The sequence below is a fragment of the Rhinolophus ferrumequinum genome, chromosome 16, assembly GCF_004115265.2.
Source record: "Rhinolophus ferrumequinum isolate MPI-CBG mRhiFer1 chromosome 16, mRhiFer1_v1.p, whole genome shotgun sequence".
Classification (NCBI taxonomy): Eukaryota; Metazoa; Chordata; class Mammalia; order Chiroptera; family Rhinolophidae; genus Rhinolophus; species Rhinolophus ferrumequinum.
Window position 1 is genome coordinate 13,797,466 of NC_046299.1, and position 18,681 is coordinate 13,816,146.

At 49.1% G+C, this 18,681-nt stretch overlaps 1 protein-coding gene across 3 annotated transcripts in view; it reads right to left on the reverse strand.

The window, feature by feature from the left end:
- Positions 1-17,555, reverse strand: part of VWA2 (von Willebrand factor A domain containing 2) — a 44,984-nt gene extending 27,429 nt beyond the window's left edge. The window contains exons 1-5 of one of the 3 annotated variants that reach the window (XM_033131335.1): positions 17,150-17,555; positions 9,782-9,954; positions 8,227-8,288; positions 4,319-4,393; positions 2,962-3,095 (exon numbers count right to left, since the gene is read on the reverse strand). In XM_033131335.1, coding sequence (XP_032987226.1) covers positions 2,962-3,095; positions 4,319-4,393; positions 8,227-8,288; positions 9,782-9,954; positions 17,150-17,242 — 537 coding nt within the window. In that variant the 5' untranslated portion in view covers positions 17,243-17,555. Of the gene's footprint in view, positions 1-2,961; positions 3,096-4,318; positions 4,394-8,226; positions 8,289-9,781; positions 9,955-16,450; positions 16,986-17,149 lie in introns of those variants that run through there. The other 2 variants (XM_033131336.1, XM_033131337.1) reach the window with 2 other exon arrangements.
- Positions 17,556-18,681: the final 1,126 nt, after the last annotated feature.

An 18,681-nucleotide genomic window follows, 5' to 3' on the forward strand; every position in this document is an offset into this window, starting at 1 on the left:
AACACTTATATTACCTAGATATGGAAAGCTTTTCAAGACAATGTGCGGGGGAAAAGGCAGGGAATAGAACAGTGTGTATCACTTGCTACCCTTTGTATAAAAATGGGGGAAACAAGAATGTACTATATTCACGTTGCTTGCGTTTGCATGAAGCGATTCTGTAAAGACGCTCAAGAAAGCAGGTAGGGCACTGGGCCAATAAATGGAAAGTGAGTGCATAGGAGGGACACTCTTCACTGAATGTCTTTTCATTGAACCATGTGAATGAATTACCTACTTTAATAAAAATCTCCCTCGAGACCAACAGCTGGGTACATTTAGTTGAATGAAACAGGAAGATTGCAACTTCAAAACAAAACAAGATGGAAACAGCTTGAGTCAGTAGTTAAGACATTTCATTTAATTGGTGGCTTGGGAACAAAAGAGTTGCCTTTTATCTTCAGTTTACTGTATACTCAGAGGCAATCCTGCCCAGATTTCTCACCCCTCTGTAATCACTCTGCTGCAATCATTATAGTACAGCCAGGAAGTGAACTCAGTTTTTGAGCTTCTCAGCTTTTAAGTGTTGAGAGGAAGACTTCAAACACTTTAAATCCACCTCAACAACAGACCTTTCATAAAAAGCCTTAATTTATAGCTCTTTGAAAATTTCTTCCTGCACACTAAAGCTACAGAAAGTAAAAATGAGATGTACCTCTAATCCCTGGTACCTGGAGGTAAGAAGAAGGGAGACACAAAAATGTACCAGCAAAAACAGAAACCTGAAGCCACAAATCAGATGGAACCGTCTGAAATGGCCCTGATGCAAACACCCCATTCGGTGGCATTCCGGCCAGGGTGATGGAGCACCCTGGAGGTCAAGATGCTGGCTGGCTCACTGAAACGGACACCCAGCTCCTTTGCTCCACAAGTCTTGCTTGTGAGAAAGCTTTTCTCGGGCTGAGCACCCATAAACCTCCTTCAACACCCAGCTCCTGTCCTCCTCAGAAGATGGAGCCACTCTCTAGGCTCTTACACATGAAAATGATGATCAGGTCCCCTCATATATGGAAATTGCCAGTCCTCTCACTGTTCTGCCTGCCTGTTGTGGGCACTGTCGGGTTTGCCAACATGTAACCTAAAAACACCACATTCTAGATGTGGTCCGGCAACACTGACCTTAAATTCCCTGGGGCCCTGTGAGTCAGGACAGCGGTTCCCGACAGCACCAGCTATGAAGTTTTGTGTCACGGTTTTCCTAGCCTCCCTCTGAGGATGCTGAACTCCACTAGCATGCACCACGTCCACCTACACACAACGCTGCCATGTTGTCCACTTGCTATGTGACAGCAGGATGTGAATTATGAGGGTCATCACCTCATCCTAGTCCAGTAGGTAGGGACAAATGAACTAATGGAACACGTTCTGAGCTGAGTCGAGAACCCCCGTTCTTTCGCACTTAGCTCTCTTCTAAGATTGCTATATGGCCCTGGGCAGCCATTTAACCTCTCTGAGCGTGTTTCCTCATCTGTAAACATCCTCCAATAAGCCACATAGCTCTTCTCTCCCAACTTGCCACCCGCTGGGATCTCCCAGTCACCCATTTTAGGACGTACTACATCAATGCCAAGGCCGACAGTCTTGGATCTTTATGGGTCTTCAGAACTCCATGAATAACTAGTGAAATTTTACAGGGAACCATTTCCTTTTAAAAGCAGAGCGCTGTGTGGAAGAGGGTGGAGATTCAGCCGTCCTTGGCCCTGGCCCTTTTAGGGTCTGTGATGGGTTGACTTCACATTTGGAACTTCAGGGCTGCGCATGCCTAGATGGAATGAGGTTGGCTATGGTGTCCTCAGATAACTGTGCAAGACTGTGCTCATTCTCCCCAAGTGGCATGTCATTCTGGAGCAAACCTGGCCCTCGAAAACGGCCATTTTTGCTCCTAAATCCTAGTGGTTTTCTTAGGATTAGCCCAGGAATGCCATCTTGGAAAACGATCTGTGGGAGTATATTTAGAATAAATTGCTGGGTGAAAGGGTTCAAGCCTCTGTACCTTGGATGCATACTGTCAGTGCCCCATGGAGAGGCTGCATACGCCCGCCAGCAGTGCATGAGAATGCCAGTTTCCTGTAGACTTGACAATGGAGCATGTCACCAAACTGGATTTTTGTTAATCCAGTAAGTGAAAAATGGTGTATCAGTCGGCGATTTGCTATTAAATTGAGGGAGGTAATCGGGCATCTTTCCATATGTCTAAGGGCCATTCATGTTTCTTTTTCTGGGAACTGTCTGTGTTGCGCATTTTTCTAATGAGTTATTCCCCAAATGCCCCTTTTCGCAACAAGAACACAGCTAGCACACTCTGCTGATATTTAAAACCTACCATCTGGAGCCAGGACGAACAAGAAATGAACACACTGGCTGGATTCACTCAGGCAGGAGTAGTTCCTTTCAAGTGAACAGAGGGTAAGAGTTGTGCTTCCTGTGGAGATTCCAGTCTTGGGTGGTAGTGGTATACTTTCCCTTTCCCACTGTCATACAAACACAACCTCTTCCTAGGGGGAAACCAAATCCCTGTGTTCACCACCATCCCACCTGCCAGATCATCTCTTCCCTCTGGCTACTGTGATTGGTCAAGGGACTGTCATGTGACCTACACCTGCTCAAGTGGCACCTCCCATGCCCCACCAGACTTCTGACAGATCTGCAAAGAAAGAAGTCCACTGTCTTTTTACTGGGGTCACCAGCTTTGCTATGTGCAGACAACCTGCCTGGGAAGGGCGCCAACTGAGGAAAGCAAAACTGAGAGATGGAGGAAAAGAGGGATTGAGCCAGTGGACCCCACCGTGCCTGGAACCAGGATTCACCCTCTTGGTCTTCCCGTTCTGCAAGCCACTAAATGCCCTCTCCTGCTTGAACATTGGATTTCTGTCACTTGCCACCAAAGAGACCTTAATAGAAAGACAGTAAGACTGTACTCACCCTCTTGGGGTTGATGTCCAGCGCGTCACAGACCGTGATGGCAAAGTGCTTAGCCCTTTCAAAGCTTCCTTTCCCAACGCTGTGAGAGCCATCTATCAGAAACAGGACATCCACTGCAGCCGAGCACCACATCACTAGGGGAGATGGAGTCAGATGGGTGACAACCAGCTTCCCTGCAGTCTGGTCCCAAGAGGGTGTCACACCCAGAGCAGAGGGGAGGCACAAGCGACCCTGTGGTAGGTCAGTGGCGGCTCCTCTCAGCACGATGGAGCAGGTCTGGCCAGAGCCATCCCCTGCAGCAGGAAACACATCTCCACATGGGTACCATGCTCACAAAGAGGCCCTTACATGACAGTCTTCCTAATAATGGAAGTGTCTAATTCAACAACAATAATTGAGCCGCATGAGAAGAGGAGCTGCTGGGTCAGGGCGGGACGCTGAAGAGCCCTGGTCCCAGCCCTCGGGGGCCACCATCCAATCCAGGACACAGCCAGACACCATGGTACATGAGGTCAAATTACCTCAACGAATAACAGCCAGCACTGACTGAACCTTTCACATATGCAGCGGCTGCTTTAAACACTTTAAGTGTCCTAATTTGCTTAATTCCCACAACCACCTTTAGATAGATGACTTTTTAAAGTTTTATCGAGATATCATTTATACACCACCTAATTCACCCACTTAAAATATATAAGTCAATGCTTTTTAGCATGTTCACAGACAGATTCCATCATCACCTGAGTCAATTTTAGAGCATCTCCAACACTTTATAAAGAAACCCTGTACCCTTTTGCTATCAGCTGTATGTAGATTTACAATTTTTATCCCCACTAGAGAGATGAGAGCAGGGCACAGGGTAATTCAGTGACACTCCTAAGTACAAGGACGTGGTATCAAGAACCAGTTCCAGGCTGGGTGGCACCACAGTCCGTCATCTCACCATGAAGAGGTGAGATGGCGGAAGTCAGAGAAGCACCAGTGGGAAGGAGCCAATGAGGAGGAATTCACCAGAGAGGCACGAAGGGGACAGGAGGGGGCTCTGGGAACGGCTGGCGTGGCCTGAGCATGTGGAGGGGATGCCGAGTAGGGAGGACGAGGAAGGAATACGGTGGCAGGCGAGGCTGCTTGGGTAGACAGTGGATCTTGGGGTGCGGGCCAAGAAATTTGGCCACGGGGACTTACCTAGGGTGTTTTACCCAGCAGAGGGATTAGGTCGGGCCCCCATTTTGGGGAAACGACCCTGGCCACGGTGTGAATGCGGTGGAAACTGTCTGGCGTAACATGATTTCCCTTGGGTCCGTCACGCAGAGACTGAAATGAGTGTTTGGAGGGTTGAATAAAAACATGGGCTTACTTTTGCTGGCAGCTGAAATCTTCTCAATGGTCTCCTTGCTTACGTGGACTTCCTGAAGTGGGAGGGATGGGGGCGCTAGGAGAGAAGACACCAGAAGCAGTCATTACAAGACCGAGAGGGGAGGAGTCTTAGTCTCCAGAAGGGACAGGTAATAAGAGATGAGGGAGTTTAATGATACTGCCCGTCAAAAATTACTAGGAGGATAGCATAGGAACCCCCCAACTACACACTTTTATCAGCTACTTCTGTAATTAAATTTGAAGAGTAAAATTAAAAATATACACAGAGGGGCTACAGAGAGCCTATGATTTTGAAGAGTTTTGCCCCTGGTTAGGTATAATAACTGGGTCCTGTGCTGGGGCCACACCTTGGCATGAAAACGAACCTTGTGAAAAGACAATTCAGACAGAATTCATAGAAAAGCACGAGGGAAAACGTTTAAGCGGGTGATGATAAAAATGTTTCAACTCAAACAATGAGATACCATTTTAAATGTGACATTTCTACATTTATCTGTAATTGGGGAGAGCTCAATTCAGGAAAATAATTTCCAGTGGTGGCCGTGTAAAGTGGTACAACCCTTTTGATGAAATGAATAAAGGGTCATAAAAATGCTTACACCCTTTGACCCTGTAGTATCAGACCTGGAAATTGATCCGAAGGAAAAACAATTTTAGGGAAGGGAAATGTGCCCCTTCAACATTATTTGTGATAGAGGAATGCTGGAGATAACAAATATCCAAAGAGACAGGTCTGGGAGTAAATGCTGATATATTCGTTCAATGCAATTAACATGAAAAAGTTTTGGGGGGAGGAAGTTCGTGGATATATTTTTTATTCTTTTACATGATACCTAGCAAAACTGTCATAATGGCATACGAGCAGTCACTAACAATTTACAAAATTAACTTGGAGGGCAATGAGGGTGCCACTTGGAGAGAGAATCTGAAAAGCCAACTGCACACGGTCAACATCTAAGGCAGAAGTAGACACACGCGTGCTTTATACATGTCGATATCTGGTGGGTAAGCACGGAGGAAACCAAGCTAGGCTGGGCCAAAAAATGGGCAGAAGAAGGAATGTGAGCCTGGGGGGCTGCTGGGGAAAGAAGCAAAAGAGAGGAAGCCGGGGCTGCGGGACAATCACACGAGGCAGGGAAGTTGCGCTCAAGGGGATTTGCAACTGCCAGGAGAGTGATCACGATGGAGACACTAAACGATGTCAGGTTGTAGGGGGGAGGATGCCTCTTACTTAGGCATCCCCTAGTCATCAACCAACCACCCCCTGGCTGGTCCCAGATCCATCTCCACGGCTCCTCTCACCACTCCCCCGTGCAAACTAGTTTCTAGTTCTTCCCCCACCGTATCTTTCAGCAGATAGTTTCTGCTCATCTGATATGCCCTCTCATCAGTCTCTACTCAGAGAAGACGGTTCTAGGCCAGTATGCTGACCTACACTTCACTCCGCAGTCAAAAGCTGTCAGGCAAATATCTCCATGAGGTCCGAGACAGTCTGCAATTGTCACTGCTGTTCTGCCACCAGAGGCAGAAACAAGACTAACTACAAAAACAGACAATAAAAAAAAATCATCCACTTCCATAAAAAATGGCAGATGTTGGCACAGAGGCAGGGGCACCACTCCCCAATCCCACCCCCCAAAAATAAAAAATAAAAAAGGCACCAAAATCACTCAATAATTCAGCAAATTGCTCTTCTGAAATAGAGGCTTTCAGCTTCACTGCATTCAGACATCAACAAGATGTTGCCAACTCGTGGGGTCCCACTGCACCCCATACTGGGGAGGTTGGTGTTCCCATGAGCCCTGCTCCCCCAGAAGCTCCCTGTGGGCAGGACATTTCTACCCATCCTTCACAGGGCCTAGCCCAGCTCTCTGCACACAGCAGGCAGGCACTAAGGATTCCTAACCAAGCCCATGAATTACTGGCAAAGGGCCCAGGAGCTGAGGACTCCCTAAGGCCCTATAGGAAAATACTGCTCCTTTTTAAATGTCTTACCAGCAAATTCTCCAGCTGGAGACCGGCCAGCTGTCTCCCCAGATGGGAGAGGGGCTCCATGACCAGATATCACTCCTGAAAGGTGTCACTCAGATAACGTGTCTCTGTGCCATGTGCTCAGCAGGTTCCAGGCTTCAGGTGAGCCCTCCTTGTGCCTGGATGACATTTCCACTGCTCCCCTGCAAATACCCTCAGGATTCTGTAGAGAATCCCCCTGGAAGAGGGAGCTGATGAATGTGTGACTGTTGCTTCCTCTTCTAACCAAGTCAGCCCAGCCTCTGAAGATGACCTCTCTGGGCTCCAGAACTTGAATCTCTTAGGGGGGGGTTGGGTGGTGCTAAAGAGAATCACTCATCTAGTGAAACCCTTTCACTTTACAGATAAGACAGCCAAGGTTTAGAGAGAAAATTCCTGTACATTCTTGTCTCCCCCAGAGGAGCCCAGAGTGGTGGGGCCAGGCTGGGAGTCAGGAGACTTGGGATTTCATTTCAGCTCTACTATCAATAGCTGTGTGACCTTGGGTAAGTTACACAGCCTCTCTGGGCTTCCCCTGACTCATCGGCACAATTCAGGGTTGGTCAGATAAAGTGCTCTGTAAAATGGACAGGGCTACAGGAGGTGAAGTTCCGTGACGAGCGGGAGCACAACCTTTATTGTACCTGGGCCTCCAGGGACCGCATTCAGGCCCTGTCCCCAAACACCTCTCATCGCTCCCCAATGCCGACCATGAAGCTACTGTGTCACACTGTCAACCTGCATGGTTTAGAGGTGGGGATAGGTGAGCTGAGAAACCACTCCTTTTCTTCCTGACTCTCTTATCTCCCCCAGGCTCCAGGGAACAGGTAGGTGGTGACAGCAGCCAACTCAGCAGAGAGGGTACACCTACTCACTGAAACACAGACCAGGGAGGAGCTGCAGGAGAGACTCTCAGATGGCCAGAGGCTCCCGAGCTAGACCCGGACAGCTGGCCACCCTGTCCCCTTGTTCTTGTAGGACGACAATCACGAAACACACCTATGCCTTTCTACCATCTCATGTTTCATACAGGCTAGAACCTGGGAGTGATAAAGCGGGAAGTAAAAAGAAAACTGATTTGCTCCATTATTCATTCATTAATCTACTTCTTGAGCACTAACTACACACCAAGCCCAATGCTGGGCATCCAGATTACACAGCAGTGAATAAAGAACCTGTAGTCTCTTCCTCATGGAGCTTAGATCTAGTAAAGAAGATGGAGAAGACGGACACTAATTTAAAAAAAATCACACAGAAATAAACTCATCTCTGTGTTAAGTGCTACACAGCAGAGGGACCAGGACTATAAGAGGTTTTAATAGGGGGCTCTGACATGATCTGGGGTTCAGGAGGAGGTGTGCTGGGTCCTGAAGGATGAGTAGGAGTTTACCAGGGTCACAGTGTGGGGGTAAGGTGGTGATCCGGCAGAGGGGCCACCATAATTGAGAATTCCTAGGGTGGGAGGCAGCAAGGGTACTGGGCAAGACTAGAAGAAGTGTGGACTGCAGCACAAAGGTTAAAGGGAGGGGGCCCCAGTGAACGAAACGTGGCTATGAGGTCAGATTAGGCAGGGCCTCTGAAGAGCAATGGGACATTCTTTAAGTTTCAGGCAGGGGGTGGAAGTGGAGAGGGGTCCAGACATGATCAGATTTGCATTTGGCAATGGCTGCTGGGTGAAGAATCGGCTGGAGGAGAACCAGGTAGACCCGTCTGGAGGCTACTGGAGTGGTCTAAGCATGAGGTGATGGAGTTTAGACTAGGCCAGTGGCCGTGGATTTGAAGAGACAAAAATGCACTCGAGAGACCTTTAGAAGTGAAAACTGACAGGATGTGAGGCCAACCAACCCCGCAACACCTACCTCCACCACAAAAACTTACCTCCAGCAAACAGGAAAATGCAGATGGCTTCCAGCCACAGGACAGAGGGCATGTTGATGTGACTATAGGGCCAAGACAACAACAACAACAAAAAATAAAACACAGCAATGAGCTCTGTGAACCCAGGTCACACCCTCAAACAAGATGACGATTCCTCAACCTTTTCCAGGGCACAAATATGACCCTAGAGGCCCGTCCTCACCATAATATACAGTAGCCTGGAAAAGACCCAATTCTCAAAAGACATTGGAGACCTACTGCAATGACTTGGGTTATAAGCACAGTCTAACATTTTCTGCAGACATCTGCCTCTCAAACCCTCAATTCCCTCACAGACTTGGGCAAGGAGCTCTAGGTCCAGAATTGAGGGTCTTAGCTCGTTCTGGGCACAGACTAGCCACCTTGGGGAATGACTATGGCACAGACTATGACCTTGGGGAAATCCCATCCCTCTCGGCGTCTCCATTTCTTCATGAGCAGTTAGATTCTAACAGGTTGAAGATTTGATTTCAATATCTTCTTTTCATGAAACTTAGCAAGGTCACCAAGCCTGTACTTTCTAAATTATTTGTAAACAGCAATGTGGCTGAGGAAGAAATAAAAGTTGTGGGTTTTTTTTTTTTTAAGCTTTTTATTGCCTAGTAATGCTTGCAGTATGAATACCATTCAGTTCCATGGAGCCTGATTATTTAATATTTGAAGGAAGTATTAGCGTGGAGAGCGAGCACTTTCACTAAGAAACTATGGCTGTAACTTTGATTCTATAAGGGCACACACCTGAGGTTTACTTCTAATGTTAGTTGTGAGGCCCAGGAAATGCATCATGGTTCAGACAATGTTTGGTTTCAGCTAGTGCACCTGTACCACAAGAACTGAAATTTAGACTTTGCCCCCCCCTTCCACCCCCAGGATAATTTAACAGGAAACTATTTAAGAAAATATCTTGGTAAGAGGTTCCAGAAGTTCTATTTTTTGCCCTTTGGAATCCAATACATTGAAGATCTCACCGTACAGTTTTTCTGCATGAAACTTGCCCAGGAAGAAAAGACTTGGAAGAGTGAGGCAATGCCACACGTGGGTCTTACCAACGTTTCCTTCCATTAAACAAATAACACTGACACTCACGGAAGAGAGAACTCTGAAGAGAGATCCCCTGGCAGTGATACGGAAAGGGAAACACTGCCGGGGTGCAGGGGAAGCCCAGGTTCTAGAGACGAGGGTAGGGAAAGAAGTGCCCAGTCACTGCGTGTGGCACACACGGCTGCAGCCTGCAGCGGGGGACTCACTTCAACCTGATGCAGCCCACTGGGCATCTCAAGTACGCGCTCTTCTCCTGCACCTAAGACCACGGACTACAAAGCCCAGCGCCAGATCGTTTCTGTATCCCGGGCCTTCCGACCTCCCCACCTCCACCGGGGGGCGCCAGTTCTCCAAAACAACAGGGCAGGAAGCCGTCTCTAGCAATGCGCCCAAGTGCCTTGACTCAACCTGCACTACAACCAATTCTCGGACAAACCCTCACTCCACCACCTCTGCAAGGGCATTCAAAACACACCTCCCCGCCGCAAGAGCAAAACTGCAAATCCAGAGAGGATGTGCTGTGCAGCCTGAGAGCAATGGCGGCCTTGAGAAGCAGTCCACCCCTGGAAATGTAGGTTCTTCAGAAAAGTTCCAAGTGCCCCAACTCATGTTCATGCAGGTGCTATGGCCAGACCTTACTTGGAACTGCTGGAAAGATGAACCAACAGGAGGGATGTGTTATGGTGAGTCAGTGCTTACCCCAGGGACCTGCATCCCCGCTCTCACGGGGCTGGGGAATGAGAGGATCACAGTATGATGTGAAAGAGGAGACTCAGAGTGAATGTGCCATACACACCTCGGAGATGAAAGGGAGGTCACTGAGGCTCAGAGGGGAGGGGTCCTGGACAGTCACACAGCTCAAGTTTCCAGCTCCTAATCCAATGCACTGTCCCCTAACCATGCCACTTCTGGAGCCGAGGTCAGCTCAGGGCCCTTGAGCCAGCACTCAGAACTCCACCCACATCTGTACGTGGCCCTGTGGTGGCAGACCGCCTGCACCCTGAATCCAGAAGCCCCCATTTCTCATCCCGTGTGCAGTGTGACCCTGAGGGGGGCGGTGGTTCCTCACTCACAAAACAAGGAGGTTGTACCCGACGCTGCTAAGGTGTCTTCTGGTTTTAAACAGCCCCTTTGATCTCCCCTCTGTCGTGGACCTACGGTGGTCAGACCTTACTCCACTGTATATTCAGCTCGTTGGATTTCAAAACACTTCTGAAACAAACTAAATGAAATGTCCCAACCAGCGGAGAGTCTTTGTGCTTCAAATGACTAAGAGGCTCATACCTTTACCTAATCTAGGTGAAAATCAGGGATTTAACATTGAAAGAGTGGGGAAGTCAGGAGCTCCCCAGACACGATCCAGGGGACAAAGCTAGACAGAGCGGACACTGGAGGGGCTGAGCGTCCCACTCTTCCTGCTAGCCTGCAGCCTGGCTCACGACAATAAGGGATTTGTCTTTCCCCCAAGGACACACTGTCTTTCCTCTTACTCCACACAACAGAAGCAGGACAAGTCCCCACCTGCCACCAGGGGCAAGGCCTGGGGATGAGGGACAAGGCAGGGCAGAGGTAAAGGACTTCTCAGTGCTGTCTCGTCCTTAAGTTCAGGATGGTTTCTGGGGTCACAGTTTCTGACCTTGGGCACATGCAAGACCCTGAGGCTCAGGCCTATTAATTTTGTATAAAACCAGGATTCTAGCAGCCTCCCCAGGCTGCCATGAGGACAAGGTGAAAAAACGTACAGAAGGTTCCTGTCGCCTACCGCTCAGTAAACATGGGCCTCCTCCCTCCGCTATGAAATAAACCGAAGCAGCTTCATCTCGCTCTATTATGTGCCCCTGCTTGCCCAGGTGAATGTTTTTTTCCAGAGTCTCCTAAGGTTCTGCTAATTAAAACAAAATGTATGTTGGCAACCTGACATCAACACAAGACATCAAACGCCTCCTCGCGTTTGGAGAAGATGGTGCTCGCTGTGGGACCTCAACAGCACCTCCCGCCCCTGTCCCCTAACACAACCCCTATTGTCACACAGCCCACACTAGAACTGCCTATGTTTATCTTGCCTGCCAGGTGGCAAATGCTTCAGGGACAAGGGACTGCAGTCTTGTCTCCGCTGGGGCCCCTGCTGAGTGTGTCTGACACACAGTAGGTAAGACAGGAGCCTGCTGGGTAAACTAAACACAGATGGGACACTTCAGATGAATCTCTGTGCTCACGGCACTCTCTGCATTCTTTCTGTATACCAAGATAAACGCAACGAATGCTATTTCAATGTTGATGAAGGATGGACAGTACTCCTTAGTATCTGTTCCCACCCAATCATTTCAAATGTTCAGTTTATTACCCCCTCCTCACACATCAAAACTTCCTTGAAATACTAATCCGACACTTTAAATACAACCTTATCTCCGTAAATGTTTGTAAAAGGATGAAGTCCATAGTAAAAATCAACAGCTACTACCATCCCCAGGTACGTAGTAGTGAGCATTGATGGTGTGCCTGGAGCCGGGCTCCAGACATGTTTTTCTCTCTCCTAATCCGCACAGCCAGCCAGTGAAGGTATTATCCCCCTTTTACAGATGAGAAAACTGAGGCATGGAGAAGTTAAGTGTTTTGGCCCGGGGTTACCTAGCTAATAAGTAGACGGGACTCCATTCTGCCAGCCCAGTGATCAGTTCAATCCGTCACCTTCTTGATTCTGGGGAATCAGGATGGAGGACAGAAGTATAATTAAAAGTCAACCACCCAGGATCCTGCCGTTTGGCAGTTTTCCACCCAGCTAATAACCTGCCAGCAATTCCCACACTGGAGCACATGAGAAGATTTCCAGAGCTTTCTGCATTCTTTTACAAAGTAGTCAGGAGTAGCCTGCAACCCAGGGGCAGAAACAGACCATTCACCCCAGGTATACCTTGTCAAGCCTTTTCCATCACAAATGCCTCGCTCATCACATTTGTTCCTTTCTGTTCCACTATTCATGCTACTTCCAGGTATTCTTCCTTGGCTTTTGAAACGTGCCCACATGCACTAGATCCCCCCTACCCCCCAATCTTCTCATCTAATTGTTGTCTTCAAATCCTGGTTCCACACAGCCCTGGGGGCATTTGGGACAGCAGGAGACTGGGGTTTGCTGCAGGGCACCACAAAACATTGCACTCTGGGATTACATATCCCACGACACAGGAAGAAACCCAGGCCCAAACAAGGCTACTTTTGAAAAAGAAGGGCCGGACTGGCGATAGCTAAAGGCAGGTTTACAGGACAATGCCTGCCTTCTCCTTTATGATCAGAAATGAAAGGAGTGCAGGGTGAAAGAGGAAACCACTTCCACCTCCTTAGAAAACGCAATTTCAACCCCTAATATTACATTCGCCCTTGGCAGCCTCCTTCCTCTCAGTCAGTGGGATGGAAACCTGAGCCCTTTAAAGAACAGTCAATGCCTGAACAGGAAGACTAAAATTGGAGGTAGAAGTCTCCGGCCAGGAAGTTCTTGGTGTCTTTTGCTATAATAATTATCTTTCTTGTTCATTTGGCAAAACACTTGGCACAGGCCCAGAATCCAGGGAAGTGGACAACACGTTTCTAGTTTGATGAGTCAGGGACAGCATTTTCAAAGCTGCCCCGGAAAAGCCTTGGTCCCCCTAAGAGAATCACAAATTGTGAGAACCCAACGGTCTGACAACCAGAGTCAGCACCAAGAGACAAACAATTCCCTGGATGGTTGGGGAGAAAACTGGGCAGACAGGGCCTCCCACACCCACCACATCTGCTACGAGACATGTTTAGCCGAGAGATTTTGATGTTTGATGATACTCGAAAATCTTTGAAGTTGTACAAGACCCAAAGTCACTCCTTGGGACTTTGGGAAGCACACACACAGGACAGGGAGCCCAGACACCGAACTGCAGTCCAGCTCTGCTTGTAACCAGCTGGGTGACTGCAAGCAACAACTTCCCATCCCTCGGTTTATTCACCTGTCAAATGAGGAGAAACTCAGTTTCATAAACTCACGCGGTGTTGTAAAGATCCGATGAAATAATGTGTGAGCACCCCTCCCATTGGCAAGATACTTTCTAAATGTGCGATAAAAGATTACACTTATTAATTTAACAATCCTCATAACCCTATAGGGCAGACATGATCATTTCCATTTTTATACATGAAAATGGTCTTGGAGAAATTGGGGTCTGACATCACAGAGCTAGTAAAGCACAAGCTTGGATTCAAGGCCCAGGTCTTTTGATGGCAGAGCTTGGCCATGACAAGAAGCGTGCAGTACACAGATGACGCGGAAAGAGCACTAATCGGACATCAGGAGACCTGAGCATGAGCCTCTCCAGTAAATTCCTTTACTTCAGTTTCTCAATTTCTTTCTCTCAAAAACTGGGGTGCAATGACCCATCCTATTGACCTGGAAAGGTTGGCAAGAGCCCCCTGGGCCAGGACAAAGTTTCCTAAATGGAGATCAGGGAAATCCAGTTTCAGAGAAGGGACTCGGGATCAGGAAAGGAAGTGAGGGATCAAGGGTAGTACTCATACGAGGTCAGACAATTAAGTTCACGAACTCATCCTAGAAAAAGTGCTACATAACTACCTCATTGCTGAATATCACAATGGTCACCTTCGAAGTACTCCCCTTGGGAAGATATACACCGACACCAGCGCCTAGTCCACCCTTCAAAGCAATTGTGGAACTCTTTTTCTAGAATGGCCATCAGAGATGTCATCATATTACCCTTGATGTCCTGAATGTCATCAAAATGTCCTCCTTTCAATATTTCCTTTATCTTCAGGTAAAGAAAGAAGTCATTGGGGGCCAGATCAGGTGAGTAGGGAGGGTGTTCTAATACAGTGATTTGTTTACTGGCTAAAAACTCCCCCACAGACAGTGCCATGTGAGCTGGTGCATTGTCGTGATGCAAGAGCCATGAATTGTTGGCAAAAAATTCAGACCATCTTACTTTTTCACACAGCCTTTTCAGCACTTCCAAAGAGTAAACTTGGTTAACTGTCCAGTTGGTACAAAGTCATAATGAGTAATCCCTCTGATATCAAAGAAGGTTAGCAACATGATTGCAACAAAGTTCACGAGCTTACTTGTCGGACCTCATATTCCGGGAAGCCCGGCAGGGAATTTTGCAGGTGGAAGAGGAAGAAAAAGCAGTCTGGAGCTGCTTAGAAGATGAAAGGGTACACTAAAGGAAGGACTTCAAGTGTATGCAGCTGTATTCAGTGTTCGGGGAGCTGGCTTGGGGTGACACTGACGCACGGGTGCTGCACAGGTAGAGGCTCCCTTGTGTAGTCTCCAAGAGACCTCCAGTAGCCTTGTAGAGGATGGCAGGGATTTTTTTTTTTTAATATCCTTGTGGGATAAAATTAAACATTAGGCATTCTGTTACAGTCCTCCCAATTAAAAAACTTTTACTGATCTGTGAAGTACAAAAGTTTGAGGACCACTGTTCTAAGACACCTCCTAGTGCAACTGACCCACTGATAAAATTATATGAAATTTCACTTATTCAACAAAAACCACTAAGCATCTGGCCTGTGCCCAGCACCCGCCCAGGTGTTGGGAAGCCATGAAAATGCTCTTTAAGATGCACACCGGGTGGGGGCGTTCTTAACAAAAGGCTTTTACATTCTCACCAGTAATTTATCCCCAATGTCATCACTTGCCATTAATGACTGTGCCATTTATGAAGCTCATTAAAAACCCAGGAGTCCAGGTTCCTGGTAGGCTCTCCCATTCACCTTCAGGCAGTCTTCCACCCGAAGTCTCAGTTTTCTCATCTGTAAACACATAGGCATCTGACTATGATTCATGCCAGAGGAGCCAAGCCTATTGAGGGGAGGAGGAAAAAACAGGCATATCTTGGAGATGCTGCAGGTTCTGTTCCAGCCCCCCACAATAAAGCAAGTTGCAATCTTTTTGCTGGTGGAGGATCTCGCCTTTAATTTGTAAAAAGCACAACTGTGAAGCACAATAGAACAAGGTATGCCTGTAGCTACTTTAAACTCTGGATGGCAGACCCAAAACCAGATTTGAAGAAAAATGTCATTGACGGTTTTCAGTCAGACAGACAGGTATGATGAAGAAAGGAATCCCCCTCTCCCCCTGGGATTTTCCTGGGGTCCTAGTCTGGGAAATTCTTACATGGTTGAGAGATGGCTCTGAGCTGGATTTCTACAAAAGAAGAGTAAGGGCCATATTCCACCTGAAGGGCAGCCCAGTGGCACTTTGTACCCCCATCAGCCATAAGAAGAGAATGGCTACAGCCACGGAAGGTGGGCAGCACTTACAAATGAACCACCACCTGCCACTGCCTTCGCCAACTGCCGTGCTACCTCTGACTTTTCTGACTCTTTTTTCAATAAATGCACATTTCTTAATATATCACACTGAAAGCCAAACAGAGCTTGAATTTTTAGACCTCAATTTATCAAACACTTAGAGGTTCTAGGGTTTTTGTGTTTAATTAAAGGACCCCACAGTTTGAAAATTGTAGGTTCTAATTATTCAGTTCCAAGACACCACACACACTGCATGGTGACCCCACTGAAAGTCCCCTCAGCTGGACAGCCACTGGTTTCACAATGAAAGGGCAGCAAGGTGCCTTCCTCCCTTCTCTTCTAACTGGATGTCCACCAAGTTTTTTAATAATGCCCCCTAGTAAGTTTCAAAGGTTCGAGTCTTGAGACCCTCGCTTTTACTGTTCCAGCAGGTGGCCGGGCCCTCCCCTGCACAGAAGTGCAGGAAGGGCTGGGTCAGGTGTGTGTATTTGTCTGTGTGTGCGCGCGTGTGCATGTGTGTGCTGGGTCTCCACCACGTGAAATCACCACAGAGAACAAATCCCCTGGACTTCCCAATCGCCCAAGGGCGAATCTGTCAGGGCAGCGGACCCCTCTCGGACTCTGCTTGCAGACATTTCGCTGGAGGCACTCAGCTGCCTGGGAAAGCTGCGCAGGAGTAACCGTAACACCTGCAGATGCTCTGTAAAAGGCAGATGGGCCTTGGGCATGTCCCCAAAGCCTTCATTCAGAAGACAAGCCCTTTTTGCGGCCGCTGGGTTAGCTCGCCAAGCAGCTCGGGTTTAATACGTGGTTCCTTCCTCCACCCACAGCCATCGAGTCCCTCTCCTCTTACCTGCGGTCCGCGCCCCTGCACTCAGCGCTCCAGTGCCTGGGACCCAAGAGAGGGGCAGCTCTGAGGCCTGCCGCGCGCCCCCTTCCCAAGACTGGCTGGCTCGTCCGGGGCTGCGGGCGGGGAGCCCCGAGGAGGCGTGCGCCAGGTGCACTCTTCCCGGAGACACCGACGGCCCCGAGAGACGCGCGGGCCTCGCGACCGCGCTCAGGTAAGTGCAAACAATGCCGAACAAAGCCCGCAACGCCGCCGGTCCACGCGGGGCCGCACGGTCTCCGCGCTCGGGGCCGGGAGGGCTGGGGGCCCAGCCGGCTCCACTTCTGGGAGGGCGACTAAGTAACAGGCTCTTCTTCCGAGGCCGCTAGCGAGGCCCGGGACTCGCCGGCTCCTGCGGGGCTCAATCAACTCTGGGCTCTGACTTCCCGGGACCCGCGTGGCGAGGTGCGCACGGTGGGACCCCGGAGCCGAGTTGGCTCTACTGGCGCGAATGGGCGCGGCTCGGGCCAGGGGGCGCTGCAGGCCCGCAAGAGGGGCGCCGGGGGTGGGAGCCACGTGGGACACCTGTGTTTCTCCGCAAAGGGAGGCGGGGAGCGCGGCGCGGGAGGTGCATTTGGAGCTTCTGGGAATGCGGTCCCCATCGCCTCTCGCGGTTTAAACAACGCGTTGCCAGCCAAAGTCGGTAAATAAACGAAAAGTACTTACTCCTGCGCGAGGTCCCAGCCTCTGAGCGGTGCAGTAGCGAGAGTTGTGCCATCTGCGGTCGGCTCCGCAGGATTTATTGCTCCGCCGACTCATGCGAAAATGTTGGCTTTGGCATCGTTTCTGTTTGTCATGGCAATTGCCGTTTGTTTACCTGACTGTCCAATCATTGCAGTTGCGAGATAATAAGCGGCCCTCTTGGCCAGCATCCCCATTGAAGTCCAGAAGGTGCCTGCCTTTTAAAAACCGAACGCCACAATGCAAAATAGCACAATGCTTACTTAGCAGGGTGCCTCCGTACACAGTATACACTCCACAAATGGTGGCTATCACTGCGTAATCTAGTTTTCAGACTCATCAGAAAAGTGTCATTACATAACATGTGCTCATTGCACAAAAATACCAGTAAGCAAGTTAAAAAAACCACAGCAGGGCAGCCGGTAGCTCTGTGGTTAGAGCCCAGTGCTCCTAACACCAAGGACACCGGTTGGATTCCCACATGGGCCAGTGAGCTGCACCCCCCACAACTAGATTGAAAACAACGTGACATGGAGCTGATGGGTCCTGGAAAAACACACTGTTCCCCGATATTCCCCGCCCCCCCCCAAAAAAAAAAAAAAAAAAAAGAACACAAAACTCCACACCTGTGGGGACAGAGTCCCAGAGAGCAGTTTCCAGGCTCTCGGCCTCACGTGGAAAGGTGCTGGCTCCGGTAGTAGATGGCCATCAGCTGTGGCTAATTGTCAGCTGTAACCAGTTAGCCAATTAGCCACTGATATAACTGCCCGGCCTGCGCTGGTTGTAGAGAGTCCAGTGGAGAGTCTAGTATGTCCGTTGGCAGGCAGAGAAGCGGACAGTAGGTTGCACGTCGTGTGACTCCAGCCTCCAGTGAGACTATAGTGTCACCAGTGAGACTATAGTGGTATGACTCCCTGTTGTGTGGGGCAGCCTGCGGGGTCTCTCCTCCCGCTCCCCACATAAGAACGCAGGATACAGTGAGGACAAAAAGGAACCCCCATGGGGCCATAGGTAGGGGAGTCATACTAGCATATTCTCCAGCCGGGTTGGAGACACAGGGAGCAGGAGTCACACTGTTTGCAACCCTCACTGCGCCGCTTGCAGGCTCAGCCACCATCTTCTTGCTAGCCCCCATTTTTCTGCTAGTGTAGTTATGGCAGTTATATTAGTGTCCAATGGCTCACTGGTTACAGCTGATGGCCAACAAGCCACAGCTGACAGCCATCCAATCACAGTTGATGGCCATTTATTACCTGAGCCAGCACCTTTCCACGTGAGGCCGAGAGCTTGGAAACTGCACTCCTGGCTCTGTCCCCACACTCCCCTACCTATGGCTCCGTGGGTGTTCCTTTTTGGCCTAGCCATATCCTGCGTTCTTATGTGAGGAGTGGGACTAGAGGCCCTGCAGGCTGCCCTGCACGACAACACCTATTCCACCACCCAGACGTAATCACTGTTAACATTATGGTGGATGTTTTTCCAGTATCATGTCATTCTACTTATATACAAATTTACAT